This window comes from Galeopterus variegatus, unplaced genomic scaffold (assembly GCF_000696425.1).
Source record: "Galeopterus variegatus unplaced genomic scaffold, G_variegatus-3.0.2 Scaffold12656, whole genome shotgun sequence".
NCBI lineage: Eukaryota > Metazoa > Chordata > Mammalia > Dermoptera > Cynocephalidae > Galeopterus > Galeopterus variegatus.
This window is the reverse complement of record NW_007738767.1, coordinates 2,810-26,152: the sequence shown is the minus strand read 5'-3', so window position 1 is coordinate 26,152 and position 23,343 is coordinate 2,810. Positions and strand designations below refer to the sequence as shown.

Sequence of the window (23,343 nt, the reverse complement as noted above, 5' to 3'; positions counted from 1 at the left end):
AAAAAAAGTTTTCTCAGGAAAAAAAAACCTCTTAGGAGAATGGGAGAAGCAGGACAGGAAAGGGGACGGAGCCAAGAAAGAGTGTTATAAAGTAAAGACCCTAGGAGGGCAGATTTGGGCTGATCCAATAGGGGTTCAAATTAAGGGCTGTGGGAGAGAAAACCACACTGAATGGGATGGAGGGAGAGAGAAGGTAAAGTACAGAGATTCAGGGAGAGAAGAGGGATACCAAATAAACAATAAAAAGGACCTTAGGAAATCGGTGTGAGTATTAACAAGGGGTGGTGCAAGGGTAAATGTGAGGAAAGAACAGGGAAGTTGATTTCAGTATGTAAATTTCTTATTTATCTGTGAATTATTATTAAATTAGGTAATAGAAGAAATCCACCCAGTCAGGACAATTTAGTCCACTCTAACCTACTCAGTAATTAGTGATGTATTATTTGTTTCCTTCTCTCCCTTAACTTTTTCTGGATTTTCATAGTAAAGCCCAAGAGTACCAACATTATTGAGTCAGTTTTCAATAAGTTGAAGACGAGGTAAATAACTATAGATGTAGATCTTAGTAGTTTATGAAAAGAGGCAATGGACTGAAAAGGGGACACTTGGTATTGGTTAAGGAACACAGAATCTAGTCTTGAACCATTACTCATAAGACATCCTTGTTATTTTTCTGGTGCTACTTGAAGAGAGTCCCCAATATTGACTCTCATTAACATCTCAGAATATTTTCTTCTTGGAGAATACACAGGCTCCACTATAGAAATGTCATTCTTGGGGCTTGCCCATAGCTCACTTGGGAGAGTGTGGTGCTGACAACACCAAGGCCACGGGTTCGGATCCCTATATAGGGATGGCCATCTCTCTCACTTCGGAGAGCATGGTGCTGACACCATCAAGTCAAGGGTTAAGATCCCTTTACCAGTCATCTTTAAAAAAGAAAAACAAAAGAAAAGAAAAAAGAAATTTCATTCTTAATCTTCCTGTGAAGTCAAACTTTTATCAAGCTGAGAAAGAAGTTCAATACACACGTTTGCTCACATCTGAGAAGAAAGTTTGCACAGGTTGTGGGTTTCTAGAATCTTCTATGAAGGTTACATGGAGTTTATCAGGCCTGGTATGAAGACAACTAGGAATTATAACTTCCATGGCAGTGCAGGTTTTTACAAGCAGCATAAACAGGTCCAGTGATTAGTGCCCAGTGACTGTGGGTCATTCAGTATAAAAGGTAGCTTTTGTCAATGGCTTTTTGGCTGTTCCTTTTTTAAAATGAAACTTACGCATGTTCAGATGATTTCCAATGAGCCTTCTCATGAAGGTTTTAGAAATGACTTTTTAAATGCCAAAGATTCTTTCTAAGACGGTGTAGTCACATTGAAATGGTGTCCCCTAAGTCTGAAAAATGTAAGTCAAACACAAGGCCTATGGCTAAACTGTTTGCTCACATCACTTTGAGATTACCACCAAATATCTCCTGATACCACTTCTGGTGGACACTTTTGAAAAGTCCATTCCAAGCCTATACTACTTTCTGAGAAGTCACTATTTATTAAGCAGTAAATAATATACTTGTACCTGGCACCACAGGGCAAATATTATTTTGTGGTCACTAATTCAGCAGGGCTTATCACTTCATTTGAATTCAGCAAATGACTAGAGAACACTACCTTTCATTGTAATGGATATTATACAAATATGGACCATCGACTAGACATGGACATTGTCATCAAGAACCGAGACAGATAAAGATAAAATGAATATAAAATATATCCACATATTTAGGTAGGTACATATTGGCCGAAGTATGGCATAAATGATTATATCATTTTATGCATAAATATGATTATAAAGCATGGGTATTGTTAGGCTAAAGTTGTTCTTACATTTAAGTTGCCATAAAGTAGTATTCTATGACTATATATTTCTATCTGTAATTGTCACGGAATTGACCTGCTCCTCTTTCTTTCATGGGATATCAAATATATAGAAGAACTCAGTGATCTTTTATTCATTAAACAAATATTTATTAGAGCATTGGCTAAGTACAACTCTTTGGGCAGTGTTGTGAGGCAAACAAGATGAATGACATTCTTCCCACACTTAGAGTATTGCCAGGTTGCCAGGATACTGTATTTGTCTGTTTCCATTGTTTGTAACAGAAATACCTGAAACTGGGTAATTTGTAAGGAAACAATATTTATTGGTTACAGTTTCAGAGGCTGGAAAGCCCAAAGTCTAGGGAACAGATCTGGTGAGGGCCTTGGTGGTGACTCTACAGCAATGAAGTGTGTCACATGATGAATAGGGCAGGAGCGAGGGTTGGAGGGAGAAAGAGAGAGAGAAAGAGAGTTTATATCATGTGCAAATATAGACAGGCTTGTTTATAACTTTGCCATCTGGACGACTTCACTTAGTTTTCTTGCCTTACTGTCCTACCTAGAATGTCCAGGATAATGTTAAATAGAAGTGGCAAAAACAGACATGTTTTCTTTCTAATCTTAAGGGGAAAGCATCCAGTCTTTCATCACTGAGTATGTTAGCTATGGGGATTTGTGGATACCTTTTATCAAATTGAGGAAAATTCTATTCTATTTATAGGTTTTTGAGTTTTATTAGGAAAATGTGTTAAAACTTGTCAAAATGCTACTTCTGCATCGATTGAAGTCATCATATAGTTTTTGAACTTTATTCTATTGATATTGTGAACTACGTTAATTGATTTTTGGATGATAAACCAACTTTGCACTCCTGGGATAAGTCCCACTTGGTCAGGTTGCATAATCCTTATATGTTGCTGGATGTGGTTTGCTAGTATTTTGTTAAGGAATTTTCCATCCATATTCATTAACCATATTGGCCTATACTTTTTCTGTGCTGCCAGTCTCTGGTTTTGGTATTAGTGTAGTACTGATAACCCTTGGCTATCCTGTTATAAGGCCACACTCTAACCAACTGAGCTGACCAGCCAGTCCCATCACTTTTATTTCTAATTCTAATAATTTGAATCTGTTTTTCCCCCATCAATCTAGCTAAAGGTTTGTTAATTTTCTTATCTTTTCAAAGAACCAGATTGTGGTTTCATTGATTTTCTCTATTGGTTTTCTGTTCTCTATTTGTTGATTTCCACTCTAATCTTTATTACTTGTGTCCTTCTGTTTGCTTTCAGTTTAGTTTACTCTCCTTTTTCTATTTTCTTAAGGTGAAGGTTAGGTTATTTATTTGGGACTTTTAAAAAATATAGACATGTATAGCTATACATTTCCCTCTCAGTGCTACTTTACCTGCATCCCATAAAATCTATTTTCACTCAAACATACAACCTGTTTGGAAACTAAAACCCATATAAAGAATAAATTAGCATTTAGATTCTGCAAATGAAACCCAGAAATAAACTAACACTTTGATCTTGAATATGGAAAGCAATAAAGTCAGTTTTCTTGGTCCACTTATTGCAATCTTTTTAATAATAAATGAGTCTGTTTTTTCTGTGTGGTTCAGTGATACATTAATGTATTATTGGATGGATAAATCAACTGAAAATCTTGGTTAACATTTATAACTTTATTTAGCAAAACATAGAAACAGAAAGCCTCTGCTGATGTGACACCATTAAATAAAATTTTATATTTTAAATAAATAAATCATTCTGACCAGAACTGTCTCTTTCATAAAATGACTACGTAAATGCTTGGTAATTTACCTGATTCAATTATTCAGTTTTTCTAACCCCTACACATATTTTAAATAATTAATATCGCACTAAGAAATCATTTTGAAAAGTACATATTCTAAGACGTGAGACTTTCTCATTACCTTATTCAAGGTCATTTAAAATAGAATCAGAGAATTGATGATGTGGTCTATGGTAGAAGACTAAATTAGCCTTCCAAGGAAAGGCAGGAAAGTCATTTGAAAGAATCTTGACTCTTTTAATAACAAAGAGTTCTCCAGCACAGAGCAATGCCCCATTCAGGGCTGCCCTCTTCCCGCTCTTACTCTTAGGCATGCCCATGTGATGTGTTTGTATGGTCTTGTGTGCACACGTACACAAAATGATATTCACACAACCTAGACACAGAATTTTTTCTGTAAGTCTATGTGAAGTTTGGGACAATATATAGATTTGAAAATGATATTGGGTCCTAAATTATCTCTAGAAAACAGGTTTAACACAGAGATATTTTGTATCAAAGATGTCTCTGTTCTCTATAATCTTTTTAATACCCAACAGGAAGAAAAATAATTATGGGTCACTTGTTAGAATGCTGACCTACTCTACTGTCATACACCTTAAAAGTGAGTTATGAGTGATGTCAGCAAAATGGCAGAATAGGAAACCTCAGGATCCGCTCCCCAGCACAGAAAGGTTAACTAGTAACTATTCACAGACCAGGACATCTTTGTAAAAAACCCATTACTTAGAAACAAGACTGAGACACACACGTGATCCACAGAACTTATTGAAAACTGAATTTAAAAGGTAATAATGAATTCACTTCAACTGTGCCATCCCACTTCTCTAAGTCAGCACAAAGAAGACAGAATTCTTCAGGACTCATGGCTTCTACAGAGGTAAAATAGAACTGGAGCAGTGATCCAGCTTCTCTACTATTCCAAGATGTTTCCTAGGAAGCCTCATTCTCAACTCATGGACCACACTGAGGGTCATGGCACAGCTATACCTCCCAGATTCAGATAGAAACAAAGAAAGTAGGAAGAATTCATATTGATCAGCAGAGAATCTTTGCAGTACCTCTGTGTTCCTGTCAGCTATGGTTCCCAACTGCAGATACCAGCCAACTGCATAGCTCACCCACAAAGCTCAGCTGGTTATTTCAGAAACACAATGGGAAGCTCAACCTGGCTTGAGCTCCTAGATGGCTAGTCTTCATGGCCAATCTCAGATTCACCCAAATGGCACTGCCTAAGCAAGGAGATGCCTGCCTCCATGCATTTCAGAGAGACTTAGAAGCAAGACCTATTCTACACAAAAGTTCAAATAATAGTTCAATGAAGCCAAAAGCTCACCCAAGGCTCCACTCAGACAGAGACAGTCTTTAATTATGAATATCTAAGAGCATATCCTCTGCTCTCCCCTGTCCCAAGCAATGATTCTACCTAACCCTGGAACCCACCTGCAGTTCTGTCCAACTGTAGATATTAAATAGCCAAATTGCTTGGTCCAAGATGGACCTGACCAGTGTTCATCATAGTACCCAGCCAGCATCTCTGCATGATAGTAGAGCCTAGCCAGTGATCTTGCTGGACATCAAAGCCAAGCCACTAGCTCTACCTGACATCAAAGAAAAGCTCATGAAACTATAGAACTGACTACAATCTCTGCCCACATGTTGTTGTAACCAGCTGGCTCTTTCAGAACTATAGGCTAAATAGTGAAGACTGTTCCCTGCAAAAACATCTGTATAGGCTGGAAGAGGTGGCTGTCTCTTCAAATGTGCAGTCAACAATGTAGGAGCACAATTATTACAAAAAACCAGGAAATCATGACATCTCTAAAAGAAAATAAAGCTCCAAAAATCGTTCCCAAAAAAATGGGAGATCTATGAAATTACTGACAGAGTTCAGGGTAATTCTGTTTAAATGTTTAGTGAACTATAAGAATATATGAATGAAATTTAGGAAAGAATACATGGTCAAAGCAAGAAATTTGAGAAAAATGTAGAAACAATTAAAGAATAGAAATCCTTGAGATGAAGAATACAATAAATAACTGAAAAATTCAATAGAAAGCTTCAATAGCAGACTCAATGAAGCAGAAGAAAGAATCAGTGAGCTGGATCACAGAACATTAGAAGTTATCCAGTGAGAGAAGCAAAAATACACAAGAAAGAGATAGAATGAAGAAAGCTTCTGAGAATTACTGAAGACCACCAGAGACCAAATCTTTGAATAATAAAAGCTGCCAATGGAGAAGAAAAAGGAAAAACACCAGAAAGCATATTAAAGGAAATGATGGCTGTCCACTTTACTAATCTGAGGATATATGCAATATTCAGGCACAAAAAGAGAAGTGTCCAATCAAATTTAATTCAAAACATGAGTTCACTAAAATACATAATAATTTGAAACTATCAAAAATTAAAGATAAAGAATAAAACAAAGTCTTCAGTTCAAATATGAATTTGCAGTAACATTCAAATTTTTCCAAGTTCTTCAGATCAGCCTTAAAGACAGAGATCAGCAGTGTTTTTATGTATTTGATTCTGTAGTAGAAACAAAATACACAATACTGATATTCACTATGTCACTGTCAAACAATTTATTTTTCCAGTTATCAAATCTTTATTCCATAAGTTTATAATTATAACTTATAGTTATATTACCCTAACAGAGATTCTGTTCAAGGTTTAGAATATGAAAAGTCTCAAAAAATTGATAGTATAGTGCATTACTTTACATTTGCTATCATGGCTTCACAATGGTTTCTCCTGGTTTCCTTTCCTTGATGCGATTGTCATTTTCTTGAACCTCTTATGGCTTTTTTTATTTGTATCACTTAGAGGTCCATACCCAGTTGATGCCTAATTTTTTTATTTGTATCACTTAGAGGTCCATACCCAGTTGATGCCTAAGAAACTTTAGATGAGTTTATCTATCTCCAGGAAGTCTTTCTAAAATGTGCCCAGAAATATACTTCTAATGTATAAGATTATGAGTTTCCTTCAATATAATTATATAGCAGTCAAAATAGTCTAAACAAGACAATGTTATTTTAGACACTTTTTGACATCAGCATATAGATGTCATTCCTTATTCATTTTTAAAACTGCATGCTATCCCATTTTACAGATGTGCTGTAATTTGTTGAACAAGCCCCATGTTGTTACAAATACAGGTTCTTTCTCCATTTTTTTTTTTTTTTTACTATTTATTTGTTGATAAATCGACATTATTTGTTCTATAGAGTTACCTAGGGTCTGAATTGTGATGATTACATCCCTGACATGTTCAGCATTTTCTTTTTTGTCTTACATTTCCTCTGATTACTAGCTAGAGTTTTGAGGCCTAATCATATTTCAGTTTGATTTCTGGAAGGATTATTCTTAGCTGGTGTTTCATACTACAACTAGTTGCTATGTAATGTCTGGTCAAATCCCTTACTGTTATTTAAGCAGCAGTTGAGGAGTATTGACTCTATCCATTAATTCATTATGAGTTGCAAAATGGCTATTTCTAATTCTATCATTCCTTCTTCATTTATTGGCTTGAGTGAAAAGAAACTCACTCTCCTCAAATATTTGGTTACAATCCGGTATAGTTCATACAGGAAATGCAGGTTAAATGGTTCTTCCCTTTATTTACCAGTTTTAAGAGCCATGAGTTGGCACCTTATTATTTATAAAGATGGCCAGTGAAGGATTTTGGTTTTGTTTTTTTAAGTATCATTTTGAACTCACACATTTAAAAATATTTGATGTATTTCAACCCATTATTTCTTTAGTGATATTCAAATTTTCCTATCTCTGGCAATAGGAGACTCTTTAAGTTGGCTCATGAGTGCTTTTGATAGCCTCCTTGCTTTATGGTTTAACAAGATTTTTCAGAATCTCTGGCAATAGGAGACTCTTTAAGTTGGCTCATGAGTGCTTTTGATAGCCTCCTTGCTTTATGGTTTAACAAGATTTTTCAGACTCGTCTTGCACATTTTGTGTCTTAGACCTGGAATTGGACATTTTCCTAATTGGCCCTGGCTTCTTTAACGGGTAAATGATATTTCAATATTTAGAACGTCAGGTGGGTGGATGCATCACTAGTAGATTAATCTAACAGTTTTTCTTCCATTGCCTGATACCAGAATCATATATTTGTGGGTTATCTGTCTCTGTAAATTGGTAAAAAATAAAATTTTTTTTTAAAAAGTAGAAGACTTAAAATAATAAGTCTTCTGTGTTTTCTCCTGAGATCTGATGAAAAGGTTACTAGTTGATTGCCTGATTTTCTTCCATTGCCTGATACCAGAATCATATATTTGTGGGTTATCTGTCTCTGTAAATTGGTAAAAAATAAAATTTTTTTTTAAAAAGTAGAAGACTTAAAATAATAAGTCTTCTGTGTTTTCTCCTGAGATCTGATGAAAAGGTTACTAGTTGATGGTTCGAAAGAAAAGCTTCAAGGCCTTCTGTGTGTGTTTTTTTTTTGGTCTTTTTCCGTGTCCGGCAACGGATCGCAACCCTCAGTGTTGCGCCCGTACCGGACCGGGGACCGGCAACGGGATCGCAACCCTCGGTGTTGCTCCCGCGCCTCGCTCAGCCAGTGAGCGGGAACCAGTCTGTATGTGGGATCCCAACCCTCGGGCGGGCGCGACGCTGCGCTTCCCAAGCGGCGCACTATCCAGTGTGCCACCGGGCCGGCCCCTGTGTGTGGTTTTAAGTAAGTCATTTTACTACAACATAGAGGATTCTTAAAGCAAATGTACTTCACAGGGCCTGGTTTTCCAAAGCCTTGCAGTTTCAAATGTTGACCTTGAAGAGGACTGGAAATTTTCCTCAGGCTATAAATAAAGATAAAGATTTGTGGCACAGCAAGGTTGCTAGCTCAAGGACAGACTAGTTATTGATTGCTATGTAAAGATACTGAGAAATTGCTGTAAGAAGGGAATATTTGCTAGATCAAGCTTTTGTTGGTGGATCACTTAATTGTCTAATGGATTGTCATCTCGCTTGTTTCACTGAAAGTTACCAGCTTATATTGTTAAACTATAACCCCACCTATATTCTCTTCCTGGTCTGGAATATAAATGCAGGAAGAGAACAGTGATTTGGGGTTAATTTCCTAAGGAAGGGATGCCTCTCACTTGAGGGTTCTGGGGAAGTTAACCACTTTGGGGCTTCTCACTGCTCAGAAGAGATGGGCTTTGAGTAATCCTTTGTGGCTCCCTCACCCAGGGGATGTGGTGTGACAAACCCATGGGGGGCAAAGCAACACTACTCTGAGTCATACATAATTCCTTCTACTTAAAAATAGAGATATTATTACCTATCACAGCTTATATGAGGATCAATATTGAAAGTACTTGAAAATAATAGCTAACATTTTCTAGGGGTTTCTTATGTGCCAGTTTTTAAGCTGGGTATGTTACATACTTTATATCATTAAATCTGTATAAAAGGACAAAAAGTACCATTATTATCTCCTTTTTATAAAGGACATCACCAAAGATGAGAGAGGCTGAGTATCCTGCTGTTCTGATAAAGGGAAGTCAGGATGATCCTAAGAAGCTGAGGTCATTAAACAGGTTAGAAGCAGAATTTCCTGTCCAAGTACAATGAGCCAAATTAAATCCATAGAGAATGCACAGCTGGAAGATCTGGAGAGTGACTGGACATAACCAGTAGTAGCTGTCCAAATTAAGAAAAATTAAAAATGCATTAAATTCATGGTCAAAAGCAGAATGAATGTATTTGGATTCAATTACAAGAAGAGAAATAAAAAGTTCTGATGGAAAGAAAACTCGTCAACTGAGATTCCAGATTGGGTTCTTTTACAAACTGGCTGTTTGAGTTTGCCAAGTGTTTTATTCTCTCCAGGCCTCAACTCGTCACAGGGGAGTTAGACTAGTGATTTCACAGGCTAATGTATTAGGATAAGAATAGAATGTTAATGTTTGAGAATGACTTTACATAACTCACTATTAATGTGCAAAGTAAAAAACAAAACACTTTATAACATACTTACAGGTTCCACTGATCGAGGTTTTCGAATCACTCACTGACTCCTTCATTTAACAATACTAGTTGAACACCTACTATGTGCCAGGCACTGAAGCAAGTAGAGTTCTAGCAGTGAACAAAATGAAGTCACATGTTCTTAGTTTACAGTCCAGTGATGAAAGACAGAAAATAAACAAATAAATGATATATACTATGTCAGGTGGTGATAAATGCTACAGATGAAAGAATAAACAAGAGACGTTAATGGTGAAGGGAAATATTACAGTCCCAGTGGCCTCTTTGCTCTTTCTTGAATACACCAGGCCTAGTACCAAATTCATCTGCCTGCCACACCCTTCCCCCTAAGTATCCTCATGGATAACTCTCTCCTGTTTCAAGTTTTTATTCAAAGGGCATCTGCTGGATGAGGCCCAAAACATGGAAAGTACCGCCCTTCCCCACACTGTTCTCTATTTTCCTTCCCATAGATCATATCTCTTTCTAATATATGATATAAATTGCTTATCTATCTGTTTAATATCTGTCTCCCCCTGCTAAAATGTAAGTTCCAGGGAAGCAGGGCTCTTTGTCTGCTCTGTTCAAGGATATATTCCAAAGCCTAGAAAGTGCTGATAAGAAATAATGCTGAATAAATTATTAATAAACAAATTTATCAATGAGTGAATGAATGGATTAGGAAAGTGATCTGGAAAGTCTTCTGATGTGTTGACTACATAGTAAAAGCTTGACATTTAAAGATTAAAACTTAAGAAATATTGTTAATTAAATTGTGCTGCATCCAGTTGATAGAATATGATGTGTTCCTTAAAAATAATTTTTAAATGACATCTGTGAAGATAACAAAATAACATGAAAACTGCTTGTAGTATATAGCTAAGTGAAAAACAGAGAATGAAAAAAAATATGTTTATAGTCATATAATTATAACAGCCCCATAAAAAAGTCCTTAGAAGAAATGTTAGAAAAAAGTACACTCAGTGTTACCTGTATATGTTACAGTAGTTATTGTTGATTTCCTTTGTTTTTCTATTTTACAAATTCTTTATAATGTCATTATATCATCTTTGATATAAAAATTAATTTTTAAAAAGTTAATCTATACAATGCTACCTCTCCTTCAGAGGATTGTAAAAGTTTCTTTGTCTTGATTTGTTTGTATTTTACATTTAGAAATTAGACCTTAACAATGCAATAACCTCTGACAAGCAGGGACCGCAGTTGAAAAGAGCACACCTACATCGCAAATGTTTCACAGAATGACAAAAGAGGCGGAGGAGGAGGTTGAATGAACTATCATTCCTTCTATAACAGCATCATACCTATCTGGAGTTTACCTCCCAAGGAGATTGTCTCCAGGACAAGGAAGTCCTATCAATTGAACATGCCTTTCAAGAGAAAAACACAATGCATAAGTGATTATAAATAGATACATAGCACTAGGCAGTGGAAATTGCCCAAAATCCTGCTTTTTCCTGAGCTTTTCCATTACTTTGGAAATCAAGAGATGGTTGAGGATCAGCAACACATAATCAGAGCTTACAGCCATCTGATATTGGACAAAGGCAACAAAAATCTACATTGGGGAAAAGACTGCCTCTTCAACAAGTGGTGCTGGGAAAACTGGATATCCATATGCAGAAGAATGAAACTAGATATGCACCTCTAACCATACACTAAAATCAACTCAAAATGGATTAAAGACTTAAGTATAAGACCTGAAACTGTAACATTACTAAGGGAAAATATAGGTGAAACACTTCAGCAACTAGGTCTGGGCACAGATTTTATGAACATGAGCCCGAAAGCACAAGTAGTAAAAGAAAAAATAAGCAAATGGGACTATCTCAAACTAAAAAGCTTCTGCACAGCAAAGGAAACAATCAACAGAGTGAAATGACAGCCTACACAGTGGGAGAAAATTTTTGCTAACTATGCATACAACAAGGGATTCATATCCATAATATACAAGGAACTCAAGCAATTATACAATAAAAAACCAAATAACCCAATTACAAAATGGGCAAAGGAGCTGAATAGACATTTTTCAAAGGAAGATACACAAATGGCCAACAGGTACATGAAAAATGCTCACCATCACTAGTCATCAGGGAAATACAAATTAAACCTATACTGAGATAATATCTCACCCCAGTTAGACTGGTTATAATCAAAAAGACAGTGAATAACAAATGCTGGTGAGGGTGTGGAGAGAAGGGAACACTACTGCACTGTTGGTGGGACTGTAACTTAGTACAACTATTATGAAAAGCAGTATGGAGTTTTTTCAAACAACTACAGATAGATCTTCCATACGATACAGCAATCCCACTTCTGGGTATGTAGTCAGAGTTATGGAAATCATCATGTCAAAGGGATACCTACACTCCCATGTTCATCGCAGCTCTGTTTACAATAGCCAAGATATGGAACCAACATATATGTCTATCAATGGATGACTGGATAAGGAAAATGTGGTATATATGCACCATGGAATACTACTCTGCCTTAAAAAAGAATGAAATATTCGATTTGCAATGAATGAGCCTGGAGAAACTTATGTTGAGTGAAATAAGCAAAGCACAAATGGATAAATACCACATGTACTCACTGACAAGTGGGAGCTAAGAGAGAAAGAAGGAAGGAAAGAAAGACCACAGTGATGTTTTGGACTTGCAAAGGGAGAGAACATTCTTTGGGCTGCAAAGTGGAATGGGGAGAAAGGAGGAGGGAGAGGGAGGTTGAGGATAATTGGGTGGGGGGCAAAGGGTACAAATGCAATTTGTGCTAATGGGTACGATGCCAGCATGAATCTGGCCCTCACATCATGGGCACGAGGGGTGACAATCAGCTTTGTATCTCATGAATATTCATAACCAATTTAAAAAATGCATGTCAGAGATGTGTTATTCCACTCGCTCCTCAGAATAATTCACTGAGGTAGGAATGATATTACCAAATTTCAGTTGACAAAATAGGGAATATAAATAACTTGCCCACGGTCATATACCAAGATAGCTGGTGAAACTATAACTCACATTAGATTCAAAGTGACTGTCAATACACTACTCAAAACTCATATGGGGAAGAGGCAAAAATATCTAATATTTCTTGTAGGTCTCCTTTTCAAATGCACATTGAGTCCCTTAAATGACATTTATCAATTTTTTTTAATAATTAATTTGGCTTGCAAAAGTCACCAATGGCATTTTTATTAACAAGGCTTCAGCTTCTGAATCGACGGCAGTGTCACCCTAGGCAAGCAGGAATATTATTCCAAAGCTTTTCACCGTATTCAGACTGCCAGGGCATGTGAGAAAAGGACTCATTGCAGGTGAGAGAGGTGCCATATTAGAATAGATGCCTTTGGGATTAGTTGGAAACAGCTCCATTGCCTCAGTCAATGTTGCCTCCCGAGAAGCTACATCAGGAATGGTTCTGTGCTTCATGAATCCAGGTGAGAAGCAGAGACCTAGTGTGAACCTGAGGCTGGAACAGAAACTTGGCATTTGGTCCTCTTTTGTGTACCAGTTGACCAGGTCATGCTTTGAGGTGACCCCTTCTGTTAAATCAGATGATTACTTTCTAATCTGTCCTTAAAGAAATGGCTAGCTGGAGAAAACAGTTTTTGAAATCAATAATTTAATATTTCTATGGGCACTTTCTTGTATGTACATTCATATAAAGACTAAAACATAGTAGCTTTAGTGTAAATAAACACTAAACATTCCAGTAAGGAAGAAAAGTGCATTGATTTTACTCCTAGATCTGGTTTCTCAGCCAAATTGGAAGCTAATAAAGTACTATGTTTCTGTTCATGTTAAGTGACATATATAATGCCAACTTCTAACACCTCTCAATGGAATTGATAAGAGAAATTGTTAAGTTTCATCTCTTCCCTAAGTGACTTCTTTAGAGGCCATACAATTCCTTCATTTATCTTACAAGTGGTACTCCAATAACCTGCTAAAACCAGCAGACATAGTGTCATTAGGGGGCCAGAAGGGGAAACCACAGAGCCCCCATCAGCCGACCTCATTTCTCGGCAATCAGCCCCTTCGTATCCTTGATAACAATGACAGGAAAATTTCTCCGCCATCACTGACAAGTCAGTATCAGATACTTTCCCTTTCACAATAAATTCCCCATCCTCAGAGGCCTCTATGTGGTAACTTGCAGGGTTCAAATGAAGGTAATCAGGAGCTGTCCACGTCTTCCTTATGCACCTCCCATTATTCCTGCAGAGGTGAAAGCTGCACTCCTCAGCGGCTCTGCTCACGTTGACTATGTAGCTCCCTAAATCAGAACTCACGAAGTGCTTCACCTTTGTACAGTTGACCTAGAAACGTAGAAACAAATGGGTGTTAGTGTTTTCCCTGGTACTTACAGGGTTAGAGCTTCTAGGCCCACAAGGCAGCTCTTTGGACTGGATTGAAATCTATAGCTTGGTTGCAGGTATTGAACACTTCGGCTCCTGAGCACAATAACACATGGGTCCCGTATCAGAAAGAGGAAAGGTCTAAGGAACAGGAGATGGAGAGTGTGTTAGAGTCAGGCTAACTGACTGAACTTGCAAATGGACCCCAGAGTCAGCATATGAACATTATCTTCCTCCAATTTACACTGCCTTTTTTTTCTCCTTCTAGCTCCAAGTTAACAAGTGTGAAAAGGAGAGTAACAAGCCCAAATTAGAAATCGTGCTGAAGCTGCTGTCCTCAGGCCACTTTCTGGTATTTTGTGCCATTCATGGTTGTTCAGAACCTGAATCATCATATTCCACCAATTTATTGTGAACGTCAACCTGTAGCCTTCTGAATTTTTCTGTTAATTATGCTCAAATATCAACTGTCCTGGGTCCTACTCTTCTATATACAATTCAAACACAGGATGGCCTTTAAGGCTGACTAGGTAATTCATGTGCGTGGTTTCTATAACGTGTTCTAAAGAGAAGCCACCTGGGTTTTGCACCCAACTTCGCGATGAACCTCTTCTCATGAGCCACATGGGCGCTGGAGGAAATGTCACACCTGGAATGTCAAGAATTGATTCTCTCAATTTCTACCTAATTCTCATAGGTGGAGATAATCATAAATAGTTTCATAAACAATCATCTCGCTGGCAACAAATGGAGTCTGTGAAATTCTAAGAATAATATCAGATCATTATGGACTTGCAAAAATTTAATTTAACAAAAAGTGCTGAGGATAGAAAGGTTATAATATTACACAACAGAGCTATAAACAAATGACATCTGGAAATACAGAAGGGATTGTGATTCATGTGGATTAGTGAAAACTAGGAAGAATTCTTGGAGTACCTAATATCTCATCTGGGAGAAATTTGAAGAGCTATATAAATCTTATTTGAAATGCTATTAATTTTCAGCTGATTTCCCAGTAGAGGAAAAATAGCTTTAATATGGAGATTAAAAATTTACCAGCTGCTTCTACTTCTTAAAATGGGATAGAACACATTTTAGGTAGTGGCTAAATGCAAGAGCTCCAGCATCAAACTGTCCATGGTTAATGCCAGCTCCACCACTAACTAGCCTAACTACCTGGTACCCTAGTTAGGTTTCTTCTCTTTTTTTCCTCATCTATAAATGAAGATGACAGTCACTACCTCACATGGCCAGTAAGTGAGCAAACCCAAAACAAAAAATCTCTTAGCACACAGTAAATATTTAACAAATGTCATGTTATGATTACTATCATTACATAAAACTGACAATATTTATTGAGTCTTTTCTATGTACCACACAGCTGTTTGGACTTTTATTCTAAAGCTGGTTTATTATGGGGGTCATGAGAGCTTTCATTAGAGTGAGCTCTATAGGGAAACAGAGCAAATACTTTTAAAAAAAAAAACATTAAATATACCATCAAGGCATTGACTTACCTCAGATGAAGTTAAATTCATGTCTCCCCAAATCACAATGCCTGCGGCTCCCAAGGCAGCACTTTCTCCAATGGTACTAATTAGATCTTGCTAGATTGAAGAGTGTAGAGTTTATTATTAATATGAATGTAAAGAAAAACCCACTGGGGACTAGGATTAGAGGCTGACCTCAGTATAATAGGGCTGGGACTGAGCTCATACACTCTATAAAGACCATTCTCCAATTTCTTAGAGTAACACAAATGTTCAATGAACCGATGCTTAAACTCACACTCTATACTCATATGCAAAGACACAAATATTTTTAATGAAAAGCTTACATTTTGCCATGCAGTATATTATTTTGAAAACAACCAGCATGTAAATAATCATCAAAAGCTTTTTGATTAAAGTTGAATAGGAACATATACTCACAAACCAGGTCATGTGTAGATAAACCAGAACAGAATCCAAAAGTTTTCCTTCTCCAAAGGCAATCCTCTTAGGTTCCTGTTCCATTCTGAAACATACCCCTGAGGAACTTTGCCACTGCAGTGACTCTCATGGGTTTGTGCCATTTTGATTCCAAGGCCAGGCGAAGGAACAAAGTTAAGGGCTTCCAGGCTCTGATATGGTTCAGGCTTTATATTTGGTCCCTGAAATTACCTGTGTTTTATTTCAAAGTATCCGACTTAATGGGCTTTTTTTTTTTTTAAACTTCTCCAGCCACTGTGATTTTTCCCAATATGGCTAAGATAGATGAAAACAAGACTTCCGCAGAGGCAATTTTGGTTTTGTAATCTAAAAGGATTGTTGCTTTGGTGTTTAAAGACTAATATGAACCTAGACCATTTCAGGGGGAAATTAAGAGCTGAATATGTATAGTTGGTTTCCTAGTTTATTAATTTATATTATATTTCTCTACTCTTTAGGACACTATAAATTCTCTTTTCACTCCAAAGACGAATTTCTACCAGTTATATGCTAGAAAATGTAATTGGGTGATTTGGTAGAAAATGAAAGAACTTGAAAATGTATTTTACCCTTGGCAGTTTATATTCATGTTAATATATGAGAGATAACTCTCCTTATCTGACACTTTTATAATCCACTACTCAAATTAAAAGGTTTTGCAATTTCAGTTTTAAAAGTTTCGTTTGTTTGTTTGTTTTTTTCTTTCTGGGCATTTTTTTGGTAATTTTCAAGAAGGGAAGTGATTTGGGTTTAAATTAATTTCCCTTTCAAGTTCACATCCATTTCTGTTCCCCGTGACCATAGTATGTGCTGAACAGGTCAGAGCTAACATGACAAGAAGGAGAAGAAGTTTTGTGAGGCTCATATGAGATCCTGTAAATGAACAGCTTTTAAAAATTATCAGTGGTATGATGAATAGGGACAGAGAAGGAGCCATCTAGGCAGGAACCAGATGGCAGACTCTGCTGGGTCCATATCTATTGCCTCTTTTGGCAAAGACATAAGGGAGCAGAACTCCTCTTTTTACTCACTTTGAAACTTCCCTGAATGCTGTGATGTGATATTCACATGGTATGATTAGAGGGGCAGAAATCCCCAGCAAACTTCCTTTGAGTTAAGGCATTGTCATCACAGGAGGAAGGGAACATAGCGTTTACATTTGGTATCTTCAGGTTATTGGTCCATATTCAGTAAGTGTGGAAGCTACAGATGGTTGCAATGAAAGCCGCAACAACCTTCTGATGCTGATGTTAATTTCTTCCCAATATGTCCTTTAGTGTCATTATCAGAGAGAGTTTACTGAGACTGATTAAAAGCGAAATCTTCATGTTGACTGGAAATGAGGAGACAGTAGCCTATGTTAATGCAAATTTCTCACCAAATTAGTTCACTGTTACCTAGCAGAGAGCAGGGTGCTAAAAGAATCACAGAGCAATTATGTTTGGGGGATAAGAAAAGGAACAGCACCAACGAGTGAGGGAAGACACAGATAAGATGCCTCTGGGAATGGATTGGGACCATTTCAGATTGTGAACAATATGGATGGTATCACATGAAAGGCAAAATAAAGGAACAAAGCAGATGTAGTGAGAACAAACCCAATGTGGAATAGGGCTGCCTTGCCCTACACATCATCCCTCGAATCGAGGATTCAGAAGTAGAAGGTAGGGACACCCAGAGGACTCATTCTCCACGCTTGGGTTTCAGTCCCTGATGCTTTCCAGAGTGCATGTAAGTAAGGTGCCCACTGTGGGGAGCTGGAGCTTTACTAATGAACTCCCTTTGTGTGTTACAAGAGGGAACATTAATTAATTCCAGGGATGAATATCTTTAAATCTACAGCCAAGGAAATGCCTTTTGTTATTTTTTTTTAAAGCATAGCATCAGGTTATATGTAGGTTGTGTTTACATGTAGGTGGTGTAGGCAATCTCTGTGAAATGAGGAGTTATTGCCTCCATATTTCCCCAAGCTTTGGCTGCTGCATTAATTACATTCGTAGATATCCCATGTTAAAGTTCAAGGCTTTGATGGTTGTTAAAACTTGATCCCCATACCACCAACATTTCCGTAGTGCTTCTAGTTTTCATGTGTGTTCTCTCATTGGATTTTTGTAATACTTCTATTAGGTAAGTAGAGCAGGTAATACTGTCCCATTTTGTACACTAAGACACTCAGGCAGTGAAGTAGATTTGCTACTTACTGATATATCCTTTTTCTAATCTTAACTGTATGTGTGTGTGTCTTAGGGAAGGTCAGAAGTGGAAACCTTTCGTAGTCTTTTAGAGTTTGGTACAAATAAATATGGGGTTTTTAAAAATTTGGAAGCGGTGGCAGGGGATAACAAGAAATTAGTAAAGATCCACAAAAAATGAATCCATTGTGTAATGATATAGATAAATACACAAACAAATAAATTCATGAAGAAGAAGAAAAAACGTGGGTGTAGATTTTTATGGCACGTAGGGTACAAGGGTGTATATACTGCTGGTGTAAACACGTGGAAATAGCTTGCCATTCAGAAAAAAAAAAAAGGGGTGCAGAATGAGGTGAGAACCAAACTGTTGTTTCTTCTTTCCTGAGAGGGAACAGAAGCATTTCCAAAGCTGTAGTTACTGAAGAAGGAAGCTTACCCCAGGTCTAGAGAATGTGCAGAATGTTCCAGCCTTCTTATCTAATCTTTTCAAATGAACATTTTGTCCCTTAGAGTTTATTTCTTCCAAAAGTAAATTTATTATCACTAAAGAAAGGAACTTGACTGAGCCAAATATAGAAAACAAGATGTTTTATAGAAGGTGGTATTTAACTTTCAATTCCAGAGTCAAGCTTATTTTATCAAGATTTACATAACTTCATTAACCCGTCCAGACAGTATTGATCTTCTATCATTCTTCATTCAATTATTTATTGCTGATTTTTCTGGGTAGTACGAATATCAGGTCACAGTAAAGATTTTTGTCTCTTCCTCATCTATGAATGGTGTCAGGGCCATAGCACTCACCCCACTACATACATGTGGCCACTTCTCCCTCTGATGGACACGCTCCACTGGATACACACTCCGCACATGCCTACTGGTCAGGGGAGAGCCCTCACCTGGGTGTTTCCTAAGCCTCCTCCTCAGGATGTCTAACGCTCAGAACATCTTTGTATTTTCACACGTGCTGCTGAATTTAAATTTGTAATGGTCGAAAAAGAAGAAATGCCTTCATTAAAAGATATTAACCCTCTGGTATCCAGTAATATCTTAAAGACCATTGCATCGCAAATGTGAAGGCCCAAAGAAGTCTCAACTCTTCTCAATGTAGAGAGTTTACACATAATTATCCAAATCCAAAGATTAGAGTATCACTTCTTTCTTTAGAAGTTCCTATTTAAATGGCTAGACTCGGGAAGGGAAAAGACAGGAGTGAAAATCTGGCTGAAAGATTTTTTTTTTTTTAAACTATTTTAAAAGTTATCCTCATGGTTTGTATAAGGTCTTTGGGAGCATGCAAGACTTGAGTGTGAATAAACACACAGAATAGAACTTTTATTTGTAAGTTCTAACTTAGGGTAACAAAACCATCTACTAGTGATTTAACTATTGAAATTAGAAACTCACTCCTCTTAACAACTTTCTATTAGTTATGGTCGTAGAGACAAGGATGACTGGACAGCTAAATCTACAGACTCATCCACTGGTAGCAGATTTGCAGCTACTTCATGCCATTCTAAATTTTTTAAAAATTGTTTAATTGTGGTGAAACTCAGGTAACATAAAATATACTATCTTAGTCATGGTTTAAGTGTATAGTTCAATATATTTACATTATTGTTCCTTCTTCTACATTTTATCAAAGTTGGCATTACACATTAAGAAGAAACACTTTTGTTTTCTCTTGATATTTGAGAGGGTGAGACCAGACGCAGGAATGTCCTCAATGATATTTCGACACGTATGAGCAGATTGCTGAATTTTAGAACATCCTCTTCAATTTTCTGAGCTGTTCACCACCAACGATTTCAATAGCTTCCCAAAATGGCCCATCATAAGGGAAAAGAATCAAGGTTGGGAGCGGGAAATGAGGTAGTTTTGCTATGTCACTTTAACCCTTTCCAGTCTTACTTGTTCCTTAAAACAGTAATAATACATAAGATACTCAAACTTCAGTTGGCATAAATGAAGTGTCTAAGTGGATGACTAGTCAAGGAAGATCTATGCTCCTAAGACACCACTAAGTGGAATTAATTTTTCCCAGAGCATAATTAACAAAGAAATGTGTCTTTTAGTAACAGGGAGGAAATCCCCCACCATAGGGCAAGGAGATCCTTACCTGAGAAAGAACAAATAAAGGTTCGTCTCTGTACCCTAGCCTTGTGTAGACAAATACGGGCAGAGCGTCATCGTGGGATGTCGTGACGGAGATCCTCATGGATTCGTGCACCCGAAATTGAGAGAAGCGCAAAATGTGTTCACTATCTGCAAGGGATTTCCTGACACCAATAGAAGGATATAAAGCAGCACTACTGTTCCAGAGCCAGGAGAGCTCATTGTTTCTCAGAACCTCCTCTTCTGGGCATGACCCAGTATAGTTTGGGGCATAGACATTATAATTGTGGCAATCAGGATATAAATAATAACCCCAAAGTCCATTGGGTCGGCTCTTAATTCCCAATTTAATGGTTTCCTTCATGAAAGCTTTGGCGCTTTCTTCAAAAGTTGATTTGGCTAAATATTCAATGTCAGTAGCTGATACATTCTTTTTCATATCAGAAATTAGCTTTCTTGACTTCTGTCGATAGACATCTTTTGTGTTCCAGTTCCGTGCCCACTGTGGTCGCCAGTATTCCCAGTCTATAACAGCAAGTCCACTGAAATCTTCAGCAGGGATGTAATAAGTAATATCTTGGTCAGCTTTTTCCAGATGTCCTTGCAAACTTGTGTTCTGGGGGAGACCACCATTATTGGGGAATCCCTGTGATGTATACCAGGGATAGTATCCCAATCTGTTGACATAAAATATGGTGACATTTTGTCCCCTGGCCTCGGCCAATGGGCTTCCAATCACCTGAAACATTTTCAAATTTAGTCTTAAATTATATTTTATCAAACACTGATCTGTGGGAGCATTCCAAGAGGCTATTAAAGGTTTCCTTTGATGAATTGGAAGTCTGGCAGGTTTAAGAGAAGAGATAGACTTCAAAATAAAAAATATGTGCAGCCATGATGAGAGATGTATTGGTTGAATAACACAAAACCTTATTTGTCCTTCAGATAATTGTTTCATGATAAGGTAGAAATTTTATGCCATCTTCTGCTTTAACGCACACTGGATGACCTGTGGAGAGATTTAATTTCCTGTTAGTGATAATTCTGGAGCTCCCCCTGTCACTCTCCTAATTAAACATGGCTTTCGGGGAGGCAATCACTTTACTTGGAACCTCCCAGACTGTTTCATCAGTCCCCTGTCCCCACCAGCAAATCTCTAGCTGTCTGCTTCTCCTGCCCTCCTTCCTTCACCAGGAAAACCCCAAGCCTGCCCTTCCTAAAGTGCCCTCACAGAGCCAGCCATGGCTCACTTGGGAGAGTGCGGTGCTGATAACACCAAGGCCACAGGTTCGGATCTCTATATAGGGATGGCTGGTTCGCTCACTGGGTGAGCCTGGTGCTGACAACACCAAGTCAAAAGTTAAGATCCCCTTACCAGTCATCTAATTAAAAAATAAAAATAAATTTAAAAAAAATAAAAAGTGCCCTCACTTCAGAATTTCTCTACAGCCCTTTCCCTGACCACACCTGTGCCATCAAACTCCCCAGTGCTGAGCTCCACCTGAATCTCCACTGGTTGTGGTAGCCTAGCAACCTGTGCAAAAGTCCTCACTTAACCAAGAGTCACAACTCATAACAGCCTCCCTGTCCTTTCTCCCAGGAAGGTTTGCTCCTTTAAACAGATTTCTAATTGGTAGAATTTTAGGAAGAGTTGACAAGACACTGGGAGTGGGAATGAGTGAGGAATTCAACCTGGACTTGACCCTTAAATTTTATCAACCAGTTTACACTTCTTAGGAGGCAGGTCTGTTCTGGGAAGACAGATGAAGGACCAGTTCCCTTCCTTCAACAGGGAAACTTCTGTGAAGACATTTTGAAGGCCCCTGGACAAATGATTTGCAGGGAAATGACACATGCGTGAAAGCCGCAGGGTAAAGGGAGGGTAGCTTTTTCCTCAGGCCCCTCCCCTAGATGAAGGAAGAGCCACAGTGAGGAAGGTTTAGTCGCTACTACATTGACCTTGACTTCGCAGTTCCAATGTCTTGCTCCACCGCGAGGGGAATGTAACAAAAGCAGCAGAAAGATGGAGCCTGTCTCAGGTTGGCTCAAGAACCTCAGCTCTTCCTCTTCCTGATAGTGAAAAAGATAGTGAAGAGAGGAGGTGTCCCTGTAGGCGAGTCCGACCTGCCATGAACAGATACAGAGTCTGCGAAGAAGCCTCTATCCCCTACTTATTTGTATGTCCCCTCTCAGTCCTCCCCCAAAGAAGCTTAGTTGCTTGTGGTAAATCAAAAAAATTTTAAAAAGAGAGTAACTCCCAGCATTCAGAAGCTGGCGGTACTCACAGCTAGACCGTATAATTCTCCTGTTACATAGAGACGATCTCACAGAATACCAACCTCACACAAGTTTACTCTCAGACCACAATAAAATGAGACAGAGAAAGGCCACTTTTTAGTTCTGTCTAAGCACAGAAAAAAACAAGGTCACTGCATAACCCACAAAATACCATTCATTTCTCTCTCTGAATAAATGACTGCTATTCTTTATCCTGTCATAAAAATTCCTCTGCTTTCTGACAACATCCAATCTAGAGCAAATCCCCATTCTTAGATCCTCCCCCAAGTCACCCAACCAAAACCGAAAGACTATAATGGGTTTTCTCCAACACCCTCTTACTGAGACACCCCATGATTCCCCACGTGCATGCTCCCCCTCCTCACTGCAAATGATAAACCCAAGTCATTTGACTGCAGGTGTGTTCCTGGTGGTCTCTGGGCATTGACACCTGTGTCAAGGCAAAGGCACTTAATATTCATTCATATATGAATTCAGTAAATTTTTACAAGCACCTTCCATGTACCAGGCTTCCATTCTGAGTACTAGGAATACGATAGTGAACAAAACAGACAGAAGCCCCTGCTGCCCTCACAGAGCTTAAATTCTTGAAGGGGAAACAGACAATAAACAGGATGACTTAATAAAATATACAGTACATTGGATGGTGATAGTAGCAAAAAAAAAAGAAAAGAAAGTAGGGATTCACTTTTAGA

At 37.9% G+C, this 23,343-nt stretch overlaps 1 protein-coding gene across 1 annotated transcript; it reads right to left on the bottom strand.

Moving 5' to 3' along the window:
• Positions 1-13,634: 13,634 nt before the first annotated feature.
• Positions 13,635-21,314, bottom strand: LOC103581247 (hyaluronidase-4; the record flags this gene model as incomplete). The annotated part of the gene is made up of 3 exons (XM_008563132.1): positions 20,355-21,314; positions 15,588-15,677; positions 13,635-14,028 (listed from the first exon to the last, which is right to left on the bottom strand). Coding segments are annotated over exons 1-3 (1,438 nt in total), but the record flags the coding sequence as incomplete, so codon positions are not given.
• Between the last annotated feature and the right edge of the window lie 2,029 nt (positions 21,315-23,343).